We start from the raw sequence: 18,191 nt of genomic DNA, 5'->3' as shown, positions 1-18,191 counted from the left end.
ATTGTTTGTTCACATGTGAATATGGCAACTGAATCATCCCGCACCTCCTAAGCTGCTCTCTAGCCCAAAACACGTTCCTGAATCTTAGTACTGGGCAAGTAATGCAACCTTCATACTCTGCGCTTCAGTGAACTGTGTCTGTACCCTTAACAACACTGTTCCATGGTCCCACTCCGTTTCCATTAAATCACCACCATTAAGTGGCTCCCGTATATGGTGCCATAGTCAGGTTACTCTGCAAGCCACGCTATCATTCATACAAATTGCAAAATCCTTGAACCTGTCAGGCAATTTCAAGGTCGCAGGATCCTCCTACTTCTGCCTTGTCAATCTGCATACCTACCCAGTCATATCCTCCTATCCCTAACCATGGGCCAAATCAAAAAACTCTTTAAGTTGAAAGGTAGTGAGTGCCTTTTATAGCCTCAGAATATCCCAGTATGTCTGTCAGTTGTTATGCCTTTTGAATCTTATTATGGTATCTTTTGTCCTGTTACCTGAGAGTGCTGATATTTCTTTAGAAAACAGCACTACTGATGATTCCAAGATAATAAAATGTGAGGCTGGATGAACACAGCAGGCCAAACAGCATCTCAGGAGCACGAAAGCTGACGTTTCGGGCCTAGACCCTTCATCAGAGAGGGGGATGGGGAGAGGGAACTGGAATAAATAGGGAGAGAGGGGGAGGCGGACCGAAGATGGAGAGAAAAGAAGATAGGTGGAGAGAGTATAGGTGGGGAGGTAGGGAGGGGATAGGTCAGTCCAGGGAAGACGGACAGGTCAAGGAGGTGGGATGAGGTTAGTAGGTAGATGGGAGTGCGGCTTGGGGTGGGAGGAAGGGATGGGTGAGAGGAAGAACCGGTTAGGGAGGCAGAGACAGGTTGGACTGGTTTTGGGATGCAGTGAGTGGGGGGGAAGAGCTGGGCTGGTTGTGTGGTGCAGTGGGGGGAGGGGACGAACTGGGCTGGTTTAGGGATGCAGTAGGGGAAGGGGAGATTTTGAAACTGGTGAAATCCACATTGATACCATATGGCTGCAGGGTTCCCAGGCGGAATATGAGTTGCTGTTCCTGCAACCTTCGGGTGGCATCATTGTGGCAGTGCAGGAGGCCCATGATGGACATGTCATCTAGAGAATGGGAGGGGGAGTGGAAATGGTTTGCGACTGGGAGGTGCAGTTGTTTGTTGCGAACTGAGCGGAGGTGTTCTGCAAAGCGGTCCCCAAGCCTCCGCTTGGTTTCCCCAATGTAGAGGAAGCCGCACCGGGTACAGTGGATGCAGTATACCACATTGGCAGATGTGCAGGTGAACCTCTGCTTAATGTGGAATGTCATCTTGGGGCCTGGGATAGGGGTGAGGGAGGAGGTGTGGGGGCAAGTGTAGCATTTCCTGCGGTTGCAGGGGAAGGTGTCGGGTGTGGTTGGGTTGGAGGGCAGTGTGGAGCGAACAAGGGAGTCACGGAGAGAGTGGTCTCTCCGGAAAGCAGACAGGGGAGGGGATGGAAAAATGTCTTGGGTGGTGGGGTCGGATTGTAAATGGCGGAAGTGTCGGAGGATGATGCGTTGTATCCGGAGGTTGGTAGGGTGGTGTGTGAGAACGAGGGGGATCCTCTTAGGGCGGTTGTGGCGGGGGCGGGGTGTGAGGGATGTGTTGCGGGAAATACGGGAGACGCGGTCAAGGGCGTTCTCGATCACTATGGGGGGAAAGTTGCGGTCCTTGAAGAACTTGGACATCTGGGATGTGCGGGAGTGGAATGTCTTATCGTGGGAGCAGATGCGGCGGAGGCGGAGGAATTGGGAATAGGGGATGGAATTTTTGCAGGATGTTGGGTGGGAGGAGGTGTATTCTAGGTAGCTGTGGGAGTCGGTGGGCTTGAAATGGACATCAGTTACAAGCTGGTTGCCTGAGATGGAGACTGAGAGGTCCAGAAAGGTGAGGGATGTGCTGGAGATGGCCCAGGTGAACTGAAGGTTGGGGTGGAAGGTGTTGGTGAAGTGGATGAACTGTTCAAGCTCCTCTGGGGAGCAAGAGGCGGCGCCGATACAGTCATCAATGTACCGGAGGAAGAGGTGGGGTTTAGGGCCTGTGTAGGTGCGGAAGAGGGACTGTTCCACGTAACCTACAAAGAGGCAGGCATAGCTGGGGCCCATGCGGATGCCCATGGCCACCCCCTTAGTCTGTAGGAAGTGGGAGGAGTCAAAAGAGAAGTTGAGTGTGAGGACGAGTTCAGCTAGGCGGATGAGAGTGTTGGTGGAGGGGGACTGGTCGGGCCTGTGGGACAGGAAGAAGCGGAGGGCCTTGAGGCCATCTCCATGCGGAGTGCAGGTGTACAGGGACTGGACGTCCATGGTGAATATGAGGTGTTGGGGGCCAGGGAATTGGAAGTCCTGGAGGAGGTGGAGGGCGTGGGTGGTGTCACGGACGTAGGTGGGGAGTTCCTGGACCAAAAGGGAGAAAATGGAGTCCAGATAGGTGGAGATGAGTTCGGCTACTGATGATTCCACTGTTGCCCAGTACTGTTCTACAGTTCACAGTAAAAGATTGTGAGTTCAAGTTGTGAAATAGATCTTAAATACACTACACCGTCTCAGTTTATTTTTAATCAACCTGTTCAGAGATGCTCACACCTCAGGAGCAAGTGTGACGTGAACCCAAGTTTCCTGGCTCAAAGGTAGGGACACTATCACGAGCCCTCAAAGATTTATAAAATGGCTAGTATCTGCTGCATAGTTAGGCTTTTCAGAAATAAATAGTGCCATGCAGCAAATAGAAGAATCAGAAAAGTAATAAGAATGTTGATAGGTCTGTTGCTGCAGAGCTATTAATTCCGAAAGGTAATTGATTTCAAACAACATGTAATAGGTAACCAATTGAATTTAGATCAATGTTTCTTAGCGCAAACGTACTTACAGACATGTTCTCAGTGAACGAACACGCCAAATTCATTCAAATCTGTATCTTTTACTCAACTTGAGCCTTTTTTTTGGCTCTGGAAATAGTAAATCTAAATAAATCTCCCGAAAAGAATCAACTCAACATAGTTGATTCTTTTACTTTATTCTAATGTGTTGTGTTACCCTTTTGGAACTGAATGACATTCATCTAGGTATGAAATGTGACATCATGGTTAATAACTCTCCAACTTGATGTTGGGCTGTTCCAGGAGAAGATTTCATTCAATGCAAGGAAACTTGAGTTTGGAATTGGGACCTAAAATATTGGTCCCAAAATTATCCCTGCATTCAACTTGAAACTTCTACACATATGGAACTCCTGTTGGATTAACAGTTCGATAATTTAGCAATGGTAGTGTAAAAAAGAAGAGAGATTGTATTGAAAAAGCTGAGTATTGACAGTGTAGATACGACAACTAACTCAGCTTTGGATCTTGTTGCCAAGAGGCAGTACTAGATGAAAAGGATGCGAGGACCCAAGTGAGATCATAAAGGAACAGCAGCATTAAAGAATAGAAGTCATTGCAAATTGATCCTCCGGCTTTGATTTAAACAGATATAAATGGAACTATGTGAAATTATTTCTGTGCAGCTTTTCAGCATGGTGAGTTGCTGAAGAAGGTCAGCCATGTCAAAAGCTCTAGACGGGTGAAAATGAAGAGGGAAAGATTATTTTATCAAAGTCACATAGGTGGTCATTTATGAATTGGCTTAATACAGAAGTTTCAAGGTGAAATGAGAAAGCAGTTAAGAGACTCTGAACAGTATGAAGAGTTTTAATAGCTAACATAAAAGGGAACCACAAATTCCTTGTAGGATTGGAAACAGTAAAGGAATGTTGAAAGAAGGAATTGGGCCAAGTAAAGACCAGATACAGGATTTATGCATGAAAGCATGACTGAGGTGTTAAATGTGTTCTTTGCATTTGTCTTAACAAGGTGGGTCCACCTCCTCCTAGCCATGTTGGACACACCTTTCCTTCCACCCCTCTTGAAACATTTTGGAGAGCGAAAGGGCACAAAAAGACATCAAAGTAGCAGTTGCAATGGAGAGCAAACAGCTGGAAGAAGTTGAGACAGAGGGATGTTGCATGTAACAGGCAATACCTTTTTAAACATCTTAACAAAAGAGTATTCTGCTAACTGGGAGACAGAAAGAGGGATTTCTCAGTCCATCTAGTTCCTCTGTAGCAAATGCAAGAGACTGTCATGATAGGGTAGATTACTGGGGCTATGCAAAGTGATGCTTAAAAAACTTGCTAGCATAGCACAATCCATCATCTTGTGAGATAGAAGGCAGTTACTAACAATACAAGAGCTCCAAGTCTGAAGAAATTTGTTGCCGAACAAATGGACTTTGCTCTTCCCAGATTGAGTTGCAGAGAATGCAGTAAATGACTATGGTCTTTGTTCTAGCCCCAGAAGTGGAATGCTTCCTTTAAATGTGTCAGGGTGCTGAGAATTGTGATAGCATGAAAAACATAGTGTTTGGCAGGTGATTCTTGAGCATCCAAAATCAAGAAATGCAAATAGATATAAAATGTCATGGTTACAAGCCATCATCGTTCTTATAGCACCTACATTCACTGTACTTGTAAAATTTCTCTGTTAAACTTTGGCCTTTATTCGTTCAAGTTCAGAAGAATGTTGAGTTGATGTTTCTATAAGTAAGGGACTCTCAAACGAGGGAATGTAGTGACTGAATAAGGCGACAATAATGATGCTACCTAGAGGGTAGTGAATGCCTGGAATTCTCTGCCCTGAAAGATATGGAGGCTAGATCACTTTAAGAGGATGTGGATACATTTTTGAAATATTGAGGATTTGACTGCTGTAAGGAGGTGGTTCATGATTAGATCCGAAATAGCCTGTTCCCAGATGGGTAATGCAATGTTCTGCTCCAAGAAACAATTCCTCGTGCACTCTACAAATTTGTCTTCTGTTACCTTTGTCCATTTGATTTGGCCTGTCAAAATGCAAATTGAAATCACTTCTGATAACTATCCTTCTTGCAGTCCTGTATTATTTCCTGATTTATCCTTTGTTCTAGTGAAGCACCTGTTCTGGGACCTGTAGGTGACTCCCTGCCCCATTCTCTTCCTTCTGTCCATCCAAACCAATTACACATTACGATCTATTGTACCCATAACATTCCTCAGCACCACACTGATTTACTCCCTTATTAACAGCGTTACCCTACCTGTTTTTTTTTGCCTATTTTTCTGGAATATTAAATATCTTTGAACATTGAGTTCCTAGTCTTTGTCACCCTGTGACCACATCTTTGTAATAGCTCTTGTCTCCTTTAATTCTGTTTATGCCATAATCCGTTTGTCTCCATGCTGACCTGGTGCAGCAGCAAAAGTGCTCTTCCCGTTCTGCCCACAGTCTGCCTGGAACTCGTTTCTTTGTTTACAGTTCATGTATTTATCCAGTTTTCCTTTAAAAGTTGCAGTTGGAGCTACCTCCACTGTTACACTCAGGCAGTGTATTCCAGACTTTGACCACTTTCTGCATAAGAAAGTTTCCTTTGGGTCACTGTTGCATGCCAATCACATTAAATTACTATCCCCTCATTTCTGAGCCTTCCACAAGTACAAATGACCTGAATTGGATGCAGTACTCTAGTTGAAGCTGAGCTACTGTTTCAACTTAACCTCCTTGCTTTTGTACCCTACCTCTAATTATTTATAATATTCAGGATCCTATATACCTCTTTTTTTTAAAGATACTTTCTCATTATTCCCTGCGATAACAAGGTGTAGAGCTGGATGAACACAGCAGGCCAAGTAGCATCAGAGGAGCAGCAAGGCTAACGTTTTGGGTCTAGACCCTTCTTCTGAAATCTTCTCAATATATCCTGTTGGGTTCAGTGATTTGTGCATGTGTAGCCCAGCTCTCTTCACTCTGTTGCTGCTCCTTGTCTATAATTCTGGAATCCACCTCTGATCCTAGCCATCAGTCCCAAACCTTGGCTGTGTACTTTCATAATTTTCTGTAATCTAGAGAAGAAGGTATTTTAAGTAAAAATGTATTTTAGGTTAGTGTCTTTGCTGCACAACCAATTTTTCTGGAATATTAAATATCTTTGAACATTGGGTTCCTAGTCTTTGTCACCCTGTGACCACATCTTTGTAATAGCTCTTGTCTCATATTTCTGTTTATGCCATAATCCGTTTGTCTCAGTTTTTGTTTTAGCAAAGATCACTGGATTTTGGTCGGGGTAGGAATCCTGGCTGCTCACTATTATTCATTCTCTGCCAGATGTGCGAAACCCAAATGTACTATGCTGCTGGTTAGGGTCAACAAAGTCCAGGGATCAAGGCCTCCTGATGTTTAATTTAGTATTATATCTCTCAATTCTTTCAACTCTCTAGGCAGTGATTGTAAATTTCCAAAATAATTGCATCTCCAATACTCCAAGATATAATGTTTTGAAATTTAATTGTAAAATTTATTACAAGAGATAAGTTCCTAGAAGTGAAAAATTAACATTTTTACGTTTAAGATGTCAAGATTATGATAGTTAAAATGTGATACCCGTATCTTCTTTTAGACTCCAGAAAAGAAACAACCTGACTCTGCAAGAGGAAGAAAACGCAAAGCAGATAACCAGAGTGATAATAGCCAAGGTAAGAGATGTTGGGGGGGAAAATCCCTGAGGTTGAAAGCCAGGGATACTCCATGTAGTAAGTTCAGTTTTTTTTTTCTCTTGAAATATCCGGGCATACCTTTGAAACAAATTTCAATAGTCACTGCTACCTGAGAAGTAAATTGAAATCTGAATGGTGCTTTCTTCCCAACCGTCATACTAGAAGGACTAGTTTGGAGTTTTTACTTTTCATGTTCAAGATGAATGCAGGTGTACAGACAAATTGGGAACCACCATCTGAAGAGGTGGTAACCAGAAGGGTGTAACATGTCCTGACTGAAGTGTTAATCTAAAGCTGTGCTATGTTTGGAAGGCTATTATGACAGCTCATCAGCCCAACAAGGTTCACTCATATTTTTGGGGCTTTGCACAGTACTGAAGGAAAGATTTTGATGTAATAAACAAATGTCCAAAGACAGTGAAGTATAGAACACTGAATGAATTAATTTTTATATCAGACAAAAAACTTGCAATTTGCTCCTTAACTCCACACCTCAGGTTCCACGTTCCTTTCAATTTTCAGTTACCTGAAATTAATGTTTAATATTATACATTTTCTGAAATCATGGCCCTTGACAACATATGTCTACACTGGAGTTACACAAATGTATGTATTAACTAAAAGCTTGGGTTTAACTTGTTTAGCCTCCCAAATGTTGATGATTGGTCCAGTTTAATGATGGATCAGTCCAAAGTGATTGTAGCCATGGATGAATGTACTGACCAAGCTGCTGCACAAACAAGTAATTTTCTCTCTCTTTTTTTTTAAGGCCTGTATGTTTAAATTACTTTCACCATTTGTTCTGTATCCTTCTGTGACCAAACACCAACTGTCTAACCAGCCCTTTTTGTTTTGACTATCTAGAAAGTTAGAGAGAAGAAAGGTTGTCTGGATTAGGAAGTGATTTTGTTTCAACCTGTACAACTACATGTATTTGTGAAATCATTGGAATGGAATTAATCTTCAAATTGCTGATACTGGTGAAATGTCGCCATACCTACTAATCAGAAGTTGTTTGCACTTTATCTAACCCTAGAACCTTCCACATCTTCCGCTTTAGCGCAATGTGCTATCAAGTTATAAATAATGGGCATACTAATTGCACTTGTATCGCAGGTATTTGACATATTCGCTGCATTAGAGTGCATAGTACTAATTTCTTCAAGGTATTTATTTATTAACAGTTTTGTTTTTAAGGCAGGGCAAGTAGGCATCTGCGTAGAATCATACAGCTTTCCATTATGTTCAAGTCTTCCAGTAATAATTGTGCAGTACAGATCCTCTTGGGTACTTGAACAGATATGAACAAAAATGAAGCAATGGAGAGTATCAGTCATTTCTCTGGTTTACAAGGGTTGCCTCGCTGAAGGTGCAGAATGAAATATTTTGACAGGTATTCAATTCACCATAATAGGAAATTACTTAAACACAAGACCATTCTTGTTGAAAGTTATGATCTATTGGGGAATGCTGGCTAAACTGATTTATCCTCACAAGGGCACCTTGATCATTCATTTAAGTTTACATGGGAAGGTTTGACATAAGCAGCAAAAAATAATAATCTTCATGCTTTCCAATGTTTTTGGGCTTGACTCTTGAGCGGCGATGTATGAACAAGAACATCCCGAAATCGGTTGAATATTTTCCACCGTTACTGTTATCCATATTTCACTCCCTGATGTGACAACATTAACTACTGCTGTTTGGCTGTACGTTTTCCATTTTTAAAATCCTGTATTGCTGTTTACCAGTTTGACCACCTGAGAAGTAACTCTAACTTTCCCATGTATTTTTCATTAAAAATAGGTGCTAATGACATGAAAAATATTTTTCTTCATTTATAAACTCTAAAGTAGAATATTCTATATCCCATTATATATGCTGCATAGAATGAATCAATTTAGAAATAGAAAATTAAAATCAAAAATCAAAGCACAGGCTCTCATTCAAATATGCTGTTGTTCAAGTTGCATGAGTTAACAAGATAAATCTCAGTTCTGAGGAAGGGTCACATTAACTCTCATTTCTCTTCACAAATGCTGCCAGACCTGTTGAGCTTTTCTAGCAACTCCTGTTTTTGATTCTGATTTACACCATCTGCAGTTCTTTTGGTTTTTTTATGAATCTTTACCTTTAATTATGCCCAGAAGGTCAGTCAATAGGGCTCCTATTCTAACATCTATTTCAAAGCGTATCCATCTCTATTTCAGCAGTTTGTGTAATCCACAATTTTATTGGTTTGGCTGTAGTGTTTCTCAGTATCTAAAAGTTTTTGGATGACATGGGATTTAGATTCAGTTGGATATCTATCATTACCTGATCCCTTTTAACCCATGCACTAGAATCTTGCAGACTTGGCTGGATTTTAATATGTTGATGTGTGATCAGTGTGCTGTTCATCAATAACAAAGTGTGGAGCTGGAGGAACAGCAGGCCAGGCAGTGTCAGAGTAACAGGAAAGTTGACGTTTCAGGTTGGGACCCTTAAAGAGGGAGGGGAAAGGGAGCTCAGAAATAAATAGTGAGAGGAGGGCTGGGGCTAGGGATAGTGATAGGTGAATACAAGTATAGAGTGGTGGGGATTGGTCAATGAGGTGGGAGGGGTGGATGGGTGAAAGAGCAGATGGACAGGTTGTGTCAGGTCAAGGAGGCAAGGATGAGAGAAAATGCTGGACATGGGTTGAGGCTGGGGGTGGGGAGATTTTAAAGCTGACGAATTTCATGTGCAGGCTATCAGCTCCCAAAGCGGAATATGAGGTGTTGCTTCTCCAGTTTCCAGTTGGTGTCATTGTGACACTACAGGAAGCCCAGGATGGACACGTCACCCAGGGAGTTGGAAGGGGACTTAAAATGGTTTGCGACCAGAAAGTGTTATCGTTTGTTGCGTACCGGGCGCAGCTGGCCTACAAAATGATCTGAGTCTACCAATGTAGAGAAAGCGGAGGCCATGGCGGCAGCAGTGGATGCAGTAGACCAAGTTGATGGATGTGCAGGTGAACCCCTATCTGATTTGGAATGTTTGTTTTGGGCCTTGAATGGAACTGTAGGGGCAGGTGTAGCACTTCCTGCAGTTACAGGGAAAGGTGCTGGGGGTAGAGGGGTTAGTCGGGTGTGTGGAGCAGACGAGGAAATTGCGGCGAGAACGGTCCTTACGAAAGGCAGATAGAGATGAGGAGGGAAATATATCTTTGGTCGTGGGGTTGGATTGTAGGTGGCAGAAGTGGCAAGAGAATGTAACATTAGATACGGAGGTTGGTGGGATGGTATGTGAGGACAAGGAGGATTCTGGGGAGGATTTTTGTTGGGGAGAGACAATGTGAGGGCAGAGGTGTGGGAAATGCAAGAGATGTGTTTGAGGGCATTTTCAATCACTGAAGGGGGATGTTTTGGTCCTTGAAATAGGAGGACATATGAGATGTGCGGGAGTGAAACGTCATCTCCTTCCTGGACCTCTCTGTCTCCATCTCTGGTAACTGCCTTGAACCAACATCTATTTCAAGCTCACCGACTCCCACAGCTACCTGGACTACACCACCTTCTCCCATCTTCCTGTGAGAATGGGATCCCCTGCTCCCAAGATGGGGCGTTCCACTAACGCACACAGCAGATGTCCTCCTATTTCCAGAACTGTAACTTGCCTGCTCCGGTGATCGAAAATGCCCTCCAAACACATCTCTTGTGTTTTCCGCACCTCTGCCCTCCCATTATCTTGCCCCAACAAAAATGAAGACAGAATTCCCCATGTCTTTGCATGCCATCCCAACGGCCTCCATATCCAATGTATCATTCTCAGCCACTTCTGACCCCACAAACAGAGATATCCTCTCTTCCCCCGCCCCACCCCGTCTGCCTTCTGTGGGGACTTCTGTGACTCCCTTGTCTGCTCAACACTCCCCACTAACCCCACCACCCCCAGCACCTTTCCCTGTAAGCATAGGAAGTGCTACACCTCCTCCCTCACCTCCATCCAAGGCTCAAAACAAACATTCCACATCAGACAGAGGTTCATCTGCACATCCATCAACTTGGTCTACTGCATCTGCTGCTCCTGACATGGCCTCCTGTACATCAGTAAGACCAAACGGAGATTTGGAGACCGTTTTGTAGAGCATCTGCGCTCTGTACATGACAAACAACACCACCTTTTGATCGCCAACCATTTTAACTCCCCTTCCACTCCCTGGGTGGCATGTCCATCTTGGGCCGCCTCCAGTGTCACAATGACACCACCCTGAAACAGGAGGAGCAACACCTCATTCCTCCTCGGGCCAGAAGGCCTAAACGTGGAATTCACCAGCATTAAAATCTCCCCACCCCCGACCTCAACCCATGTCCAACCCACCCTCTCATGCCCTCCTCCTTGAACTGACACAACCTGTCCATCTTCTCCCACCTATCCAACCCTGTGACCTCACTGACCAATCCCCACCACTCCCTACCTTGACTCCCCGATCACCATCACGTATACCATGTCCAGCCCTACCCACCTCTATTTATTTGAGCTCCCTTCACCCTCCCCATTTCTGAAGAAGGGTCCTAACCTGAAACGTCAACTTTCTTGTTCCTCTGCTGCCTGGCCTGCTGTGCTCCTCCAGCTCCACACCTTGTTATCACTGACTCCAGCATCCAGCATCTGCTGTTCTTGATATCTCTGTTCATCTATAATTTGTTATAAAGTTACCATGAAATGTGTGTGTATATTAGGTATCCTACAAGTAAAGTTTTAAGAACATGTATTTGAAACATTGAACAGTACCTATATATTGTTGAGAAATGATGATGCTCTGTGCACTAGCCATCTGAAGGATCTTAGATTGCAGTGCTGAATAAAATCAAGTAGCTGTAATTTGAGTAGTCAAATTTATGTTTGGCATAAGCAGTGGACAGATCTGTATGAAGTGCGATTGTGACTTTCCTGATGAACTTGGGCATAAATGGATGATTGTTTGCCTAGGCCAATAATTTTTCAAACCTAACTGTATTAGGAACCCCATACCAATATTGGCGCACTCTAAGATTTCTTAATTTCTGAAAGATCTTTCAGGGACTCACAGCAGCACAGTATTATCAAAGCAGAATTTCTCCTCTTTGTGTACAAGAACAGAAATAGTAAGCTGCTCATTCAATGGATGCATGAAAATTTACAATCCGACTGATATGCATCAAAATATTTTAAGTACATTTGGAGAAAATCCATTTGTTAAAGGTTAGTGGTTTAAAAATCGAGAAAGGAATAGCCAATTTAATGGAATTTAACTGTGGCCTACGCACAGCGTCTTCACAACATGCAGTTTAGCATATTGCATGCAAAAGATGGAAATAATACCAAGACCAAAGTAACACATTTTAAAAAATCAAATTGTGCAGGGATGAGACCAGAATGAAGAAATTTAGCAAAGCAGTGACAGCAATTTTGGAAGGCAGTCAGGAAAGATACATTTAAACATGGATTAAATGGGTAAAATTGAAACAAGAAGAAGTGCAAAAACATTAAAAGAGATGCCAAGAAGAGCACGGTGGTTAAGAGAAAGTAAAAGGAAAATGAAGTGGAATTATGAATTCTAAATGAACATGGAATAAAAAAATTCTGTAGACAAATAATACAAAAGAATTCAAAGAAAAGTGGTGTCACTAAAGAGTGTGCAAGGTAATTTGCAGATTATAGCAAAATGGCCAAAATACTGAATTATTGTTATTTTCAGTATTTAACAAGCCATTAACAAACGGTCATAATGCAACAGTAGTTTAATTTCTCAATGACATTTCCTGGAAGGAGGAAGATTGCATCAATGCATATTAGAAGATTAGAAAACAACAGGAGAGGAACTGTTGCATATGTGTATGATTAAAAATACACTTAAAGAGCAAATAGTACCAGAGGAATTGCATATAATTCACAAAATTCCTTTATTTGAAAAGGGAGATGGAACAATTTTGGGGCACTGTGTAGACCAATTAGCTTAACATTGGTGACAGAACTGATGATGGTACTTTAAAATGTAATAGGACAAAGATAACAGAAACCAAGTAGTAAAGAAGCGTAGTCAGAGCAAATTTCAAAATGGAAAATTGTTTTTTTAATATCCATTCATAAGGATGTGGATGTATTAAAATTAGTTTTATTATCACATGAATACAGTGAAAAGCTCACAAATCACCACTTACATTGCCATCTTAAGTACAAAGGTACCTAGGCACAGATCTGTGATTGGGGAAAAAATAGAAAAATAAAGAAATAAGAAATTCAGAATAACAGTTCTTCCAACTCAGCACATTAGCACCTGGCCTCCAGGCCATGCCAGACATCTCTTTCAGACTATGCCAGGCTCCACTGAGAGGCTTTCAAGTCCAGGATTGCCGGAAGTTTTCACTTGCTTCGTCTTGAGGCCGGGAGCCTCTCCTGAGGCTAGCAGTCCATGATGACATTACTGGAGGCTTAAGGATGGGAGTTGGGTAAAATGAAAGGGAAAACGAAAAATGGATGGAGCAGACAAGCTGTGGCTGAGGAGTCCTACTGTGCTGTCATCTTGGATTCTTGTCTTTTTTAGACACATGTTAGACCTTAGCTGGAAAATTTATGTACAGTTTTGAGCACCACATTAGAGGAAAGATGTTAATACATTGGAGAGTGTAGAAGATAGATTGGGAAAATGTTGGGGTTGTGCTTGGAGAGAGGAAAGATAGGAGGAGATTTAGTAGATGTTTACAAAATCATCAGCTGGCTAGAGTGGGCCTGAGAACCTGTCCTGCTCATTCAAGGAACAAGAAAGAGAGGGCATAGATCTCAAGTGATATGCAAATAAAGCAAGGGTGAAGTGGAAATTGAACTTTTTTTTCACAGTGTTCAGTTAGCATATAGAATGCATTGCCTGAAAATGTGTTTGGGGGCTGGTTCAATTGAAGCATTCAGGAGGTCAATTCATGATTATTTGAATAGAAAGAATGTGCAGGGGTGTGGGAAGAAAGCAGGAGATTTGCACTAGGTAGAGATCCTCATTTGAAGAGCTGCTGCAGGCACGTTTCATCAGATGACCCCCACTTGTGTCCAAATAATTGTGATTGTAGTACTTTTATCCATTCCTAATTGGTATCAATGATGATAATGAGCTGCCTGCTTCAACTACCGCAGTCTATGTGCTGTTTAGATAGGGAGTGCCAGAATTTTGTCCTATTGACAGTGAATGAAAAGTGATGTATTTTCCAATCGGGTCAGTATCGAGCTTGTTGGGAAACTTTCAGGTGGTGGTGTTTCGTTTGTTTTGCAAGGTGGTAGAGGTTGCAGGGTTTGAGAAATATTAGCAGAGAAACCTTGACAATCTTCTACTTTTACATAGTACGCGTGGCAGCTGTGGTGTGCTGCTGATGAAACCAGTGAATGCTCTCAGATTTTGAATGGATAATGAATCAAGCAGAATCTTTTGTCCCGAATGATATTGAACTTACGGAGTGTTGAAACAGTACGTGTAGACAAGTGAGAATTATTCCATCACAGTGTTTCCCACATAGATGGTTTTAAGAGTCCAGTGGTATGAAAACAAGAACCTGTCCTTTCCTTAGAAAATGACTCTCAATGGGAAGCAGAGCAAAAGAACTCTCAGCACAGATAATTAATTGCAAGAAGAACAAATGAAACATTAAGATTTATTTGTGGAGGGATAACTTGAAAAGCAGGGAGATCATGTTAAGTTTGTATTGCATCCAACTTAGTGATATCTATCATTCTGCTTTCCATCTTACATGGATACAGAGACATCGGAGAAGGTGCAAAAAATAATCTGCATGGACATTGCTAGAAGGGATTACAACCCATCTTCAAAGATTGAATAAACTTGGCCGCTTAATGGAGTGGTAATCTGATAGATGTCTTTAAAATCATGGGAAAGTTTGGATATAGAGAAATAGTACCATGTAAGGGAGACATGAATTAGATGCCAAAAATATAAGGTGGTTACTATTAGTCATTTGGCAGTTCTCAACTTAAATATTGCTGAAAAGAGATTTGTTCCTGAACCTTTTGTCTTGCACTTATCAGGATAAATGCAAGAATGCCAATTTTAAAGCAATCAAAACCATTTGCACTATAGGAGGAAAAGGTTGATGAGTCATATTTGGCTGAGGTGTTACCATGGAGAAAGGAAGGGGATCACTAGGCTCCCCAAGTTGCTGGACAATTCGATAAAAGATGTAAGGTCTTGTGTGTTCTGATGAAGGGTCTAGGCCTGAAACGTCAGCATCTATGCTCCTAAGATGCTGCTTGGCCTGCAGTGTTCATCCAGCTGCACACTTTGTTATCTTGGAACCTCCAGCATCTGCAGTTCTCATTATCTCTGGTCTCATGTATTCTATTTTTTTTCAAATGACAGGTTGGGACTTGTGGATGATTAGCATTTCCAGCAAATGTAAATGAGCCATGTTGTGAGCTCTCCTAATTATCTTAAATGAGTTATTGGTGTAGCTATTAATGTATTCAGAATTGTTGAACAAGTGCTGCTTAATTGCAGAATCACATCTAACAGTAGACACTATGCTTTGCATTTTAAGAGTAGGCTAGTCGATTGTGTACTAATATTAACAACTGCAGGAACATGGTATTTGATCAATAATTTATTGTGACGTTTAACCTACACAGCTGGGGCCTGGCCATACATGACATTAAAATTCATCTGGTATGTTACTTAATTGTTCAGTAAGCAAAACATGATTGCATCGATGGTGTCTGAAACTTCTTCCTTAAACTATTGTTCAAATTTTTGAATAAATTTTTGACCAATTTGTAAACTTGCAAATTGCTGAAAGACTGACATTTTCATACCTGGAAAGCATGTTGTCAACCTCAAGTTAGTTTGGAAAAGTGGAATATCTCAAAAAGCAGCTGGCCCATCAAATTGAGCAGCCTCTTCCTGTGCTGTTTGCACTCAATCAGCCAGGCATTGATCTGGCAGCTTCCATAGAAAGAGAAAACTTTACTCTAGCATGACCTGAAATGTTAATTGTCTTTCTCTCTCCAGATCCTTCCAGGTCAGCTGAGTGTTTCCAGGATGTTATGTTTCTGTCTACAAAGTTGTTCATCCCATATCATTAGTCTTAAGCAATCACAGATGCACATTCTAACATTATCTTTCTAAATGGCAGGAGTTTTAACACACTTTCAGTGATTTTAGTTTCTTTTTCTACATGTTAAGAACTGCAGAATATTTAGTGGACTGTTGAACTGAATCTAAAACTCAAATGTTTCACGTTGGTGAATTTGCTGACTAAGTGTTGATTATGCAGCTATGTTGAATGATCAAGTCAACTTTAAACTGGTTGAGAAAAAATATTGTTCTTGACGTTGTAAGGTACATAATTACCCAACACATTGGTGCACCAGAGCATGTCTTGGACGACTAGTACATATTTGCATTTCTATTATTTTCAAACATGACTAGCCTCCTAAATCAGAAGGAAATTGTGCTGATGTTTTGTTGTAAATACATTTTTGATAAAATGATTATTAAAATGACTGTTGACCTGAGTGATGCTGAATTTTGAGAGAAGTCATTCCATAGCTCTCATTTTCCATACTGACCAGGTTACCTAAATTGAACGAGTCTCATTTACCTAACTTTGGTCCACATTCCTCCAAACCTTTCTTATCCATGTACCTGTCCAAATATCTTTTAAATGTTGTAATTGTAACCGCCTGTACCACTTCCTTTGGCAGCTCCTTCCGTATATACACCACTCTGTGTGAAAAGGTTGCCCCTCAGGTCCCTTTGAAAATCTTTACCCTCTCACCTTAAAATTATGTCCTCTAGTTTTGGACTCCTGTACTGTGGGGAAAAGATCTAGACTATTTACCTTATCTCTGCCCCTGGTGATTTTATAAATGTTTGTAAAGTCTCTCTCCTCTGCCTCCTGTATTCCAGAGATAAATACCCCAACCTATCCAGCCACCCCTTATAACTCAAGTCCTCCAGTCTCAGTAATATCCTGGTAAGTCATTTTTTGCAGTCTTTCCAGTTTAATAACATCCTTCCTGTAGCAGGGCCACCAGAAATGCACGCAGTACTCCAGATGTGGCCTGACCAATGTCTTGTACAGCGATAGTATGATGTCCCAACTCCTGTACTCGGTGTTCTGACCAAGAAAGGCATGCGCGCCAAACGCCGCCTTCACCACCCTGTCTGGTTGTGATATTATTTTCAAGGAATGGTGTACGTGCACCCCAGGTGTCTGTTTGACAGTACTCCCCTGGAACCTTTGGTAACGTTGCAAGCCCTGCCCCAGTTTGTTTTACCAAAATGCAACTCCTTGCACTTAACTGGTATTAAATTCCATCTGCTGTTCCTCAGCTTGGTAGCCCAGTTGATCAAGATCCCATTGTACTTTTAGATAACCTCCTTCACTGTCCACTATACCACCAGTTTTGGTGTCACTTGCAAACTTACTAGCCATGCCTGCTATATTCTCATCTGAATTGTTTATGTAAATAATGAACAACAGTGGTCCCAGCACTGATCCTTGTGGCAGACTGCTGGTCAAAGACCTCCAGTCTGAAAAACAGCCCTGTACCGCTACCCTCTGTCTCCTACCATCAAGCCAAATTTATATCCAATTGAGTAGCTGACCCTGGGTCCCATGTGATCTAACCTTACTATCGAGTCTAGCATGCAGTACCCTGTTGAAAAGTGTTGCTAAAGTCATTGTAGACAACATCTCCCGCTCTGCCCTCATCTATCTTCACGTTCAACCCTTCAAAAAAACTCAAATCTGAGAGATAATGTTTCCCATATACAAAGCCATGCTGATTATCCTAATCAGATCTTGCCTTTCCCAAAGCCCGTAGATCCCGTCTTTCAGAATCCTCTCCAACGACTTGCCCACCGCTGACATTAGGCTCACCAGCCTGTAGTCCTCTGGCTTTTCCTTGCACCACCCTCCAGCCTTCCGACGCCTCACCTGTGGCTGTTGATGTTACAAATATCCCCATTAGAGGCCCTGCAATTTCTTCCCTAGCTTCCCACAACGTCCTGGGATACATTTGATCAGGTTCCGGGGATTTATCTACCTTTTTATGCATTTTAAGATGTCTAGCACCACCACTTTTGAAGACAGCACTATTTACTTCACCAAGTTTCCTAGGTTCTCTCTTTCTCCGCAGTAAATACTGATGAGAAATATTCATTTAGGATCTCGCCTATCTTGTGGTTCAACTCAGATGATTTTGTTGAACTCTAAGGGGTGCTATTGCCTTGCTAGTTGCTCATTTGCCAAAAATATATTTTGTAGAATCTCTTTGGATTCTCCTTTAACTTATCTGCCAAAGCTATCTTCTCTTCTCTTTTTGTCATCCTGATTTCCCTCAAGTGTACTCTTACATTTGTCATGCAGAATTCCTGTTCTTAAATGATTATTCAACTTTTCTTCCTCTACCACCTTCACGATGCTCACTCTTAAGACGTTGGTGATGTCAATAGTACCCTGGCAGGAGTCCAACACCTTTTTAACTGAGGAGAACATTAAGTTAGATGAGCAAAGGGGAAAGTAAAATGGCACAAAAACCTAGCCACATGCTTGGTGATTCTTGCACACTTGGCCAAATGGC

General features: G+C 42.0%; 1 protein-coding gene across 3 annotated transcripts in view; it reads left to right on the top strand.

Annotated features, from left to right (window-relative positions):
- Window positions 1-18,191, top strand: part of tlk1a (tousled-like kinase 1a) — a 135,897-nt gene that overhangs the window by 53,946 nt on the left and 63,760 nt on the right. For all 3 annotated transcript variants that reach the window (XM_059647268.1, XM_059647267.1, XM_059647269.1), the window contains exon 5: window positions 6,509-6,584. In XM_059647268.1, coding sequence (XP_059503251.1) covers window positions 6,509-6,584 — 76 coding nt within the window. The remainder of the gene's footprint in view (window positions 1-6,508; window positions 6,585-18,191) is intronic.

The sequence above is a fragment of the Stegostoma tigrinum genome, chromosome 7 (genome assembly GCF_030684315.1).
Source record: "Stegostoma tigrinum isolate sSteTig4 chromosome 7, sSteTig4.hap1, whole genome shotgun sequence".
Lineage (NCBI taxonomy): Eukaryota > Metazoa > Chordata > Chondrichthyes > Orectolobiformes > Stegostomatidae > Stegostoma > Stegostoma tigrinum.
The sequence above is the reverse complement of the archived record's forward strand: the minus strand, read 5'-3'. Positions and strand labels throughout refer to the sequence as shown.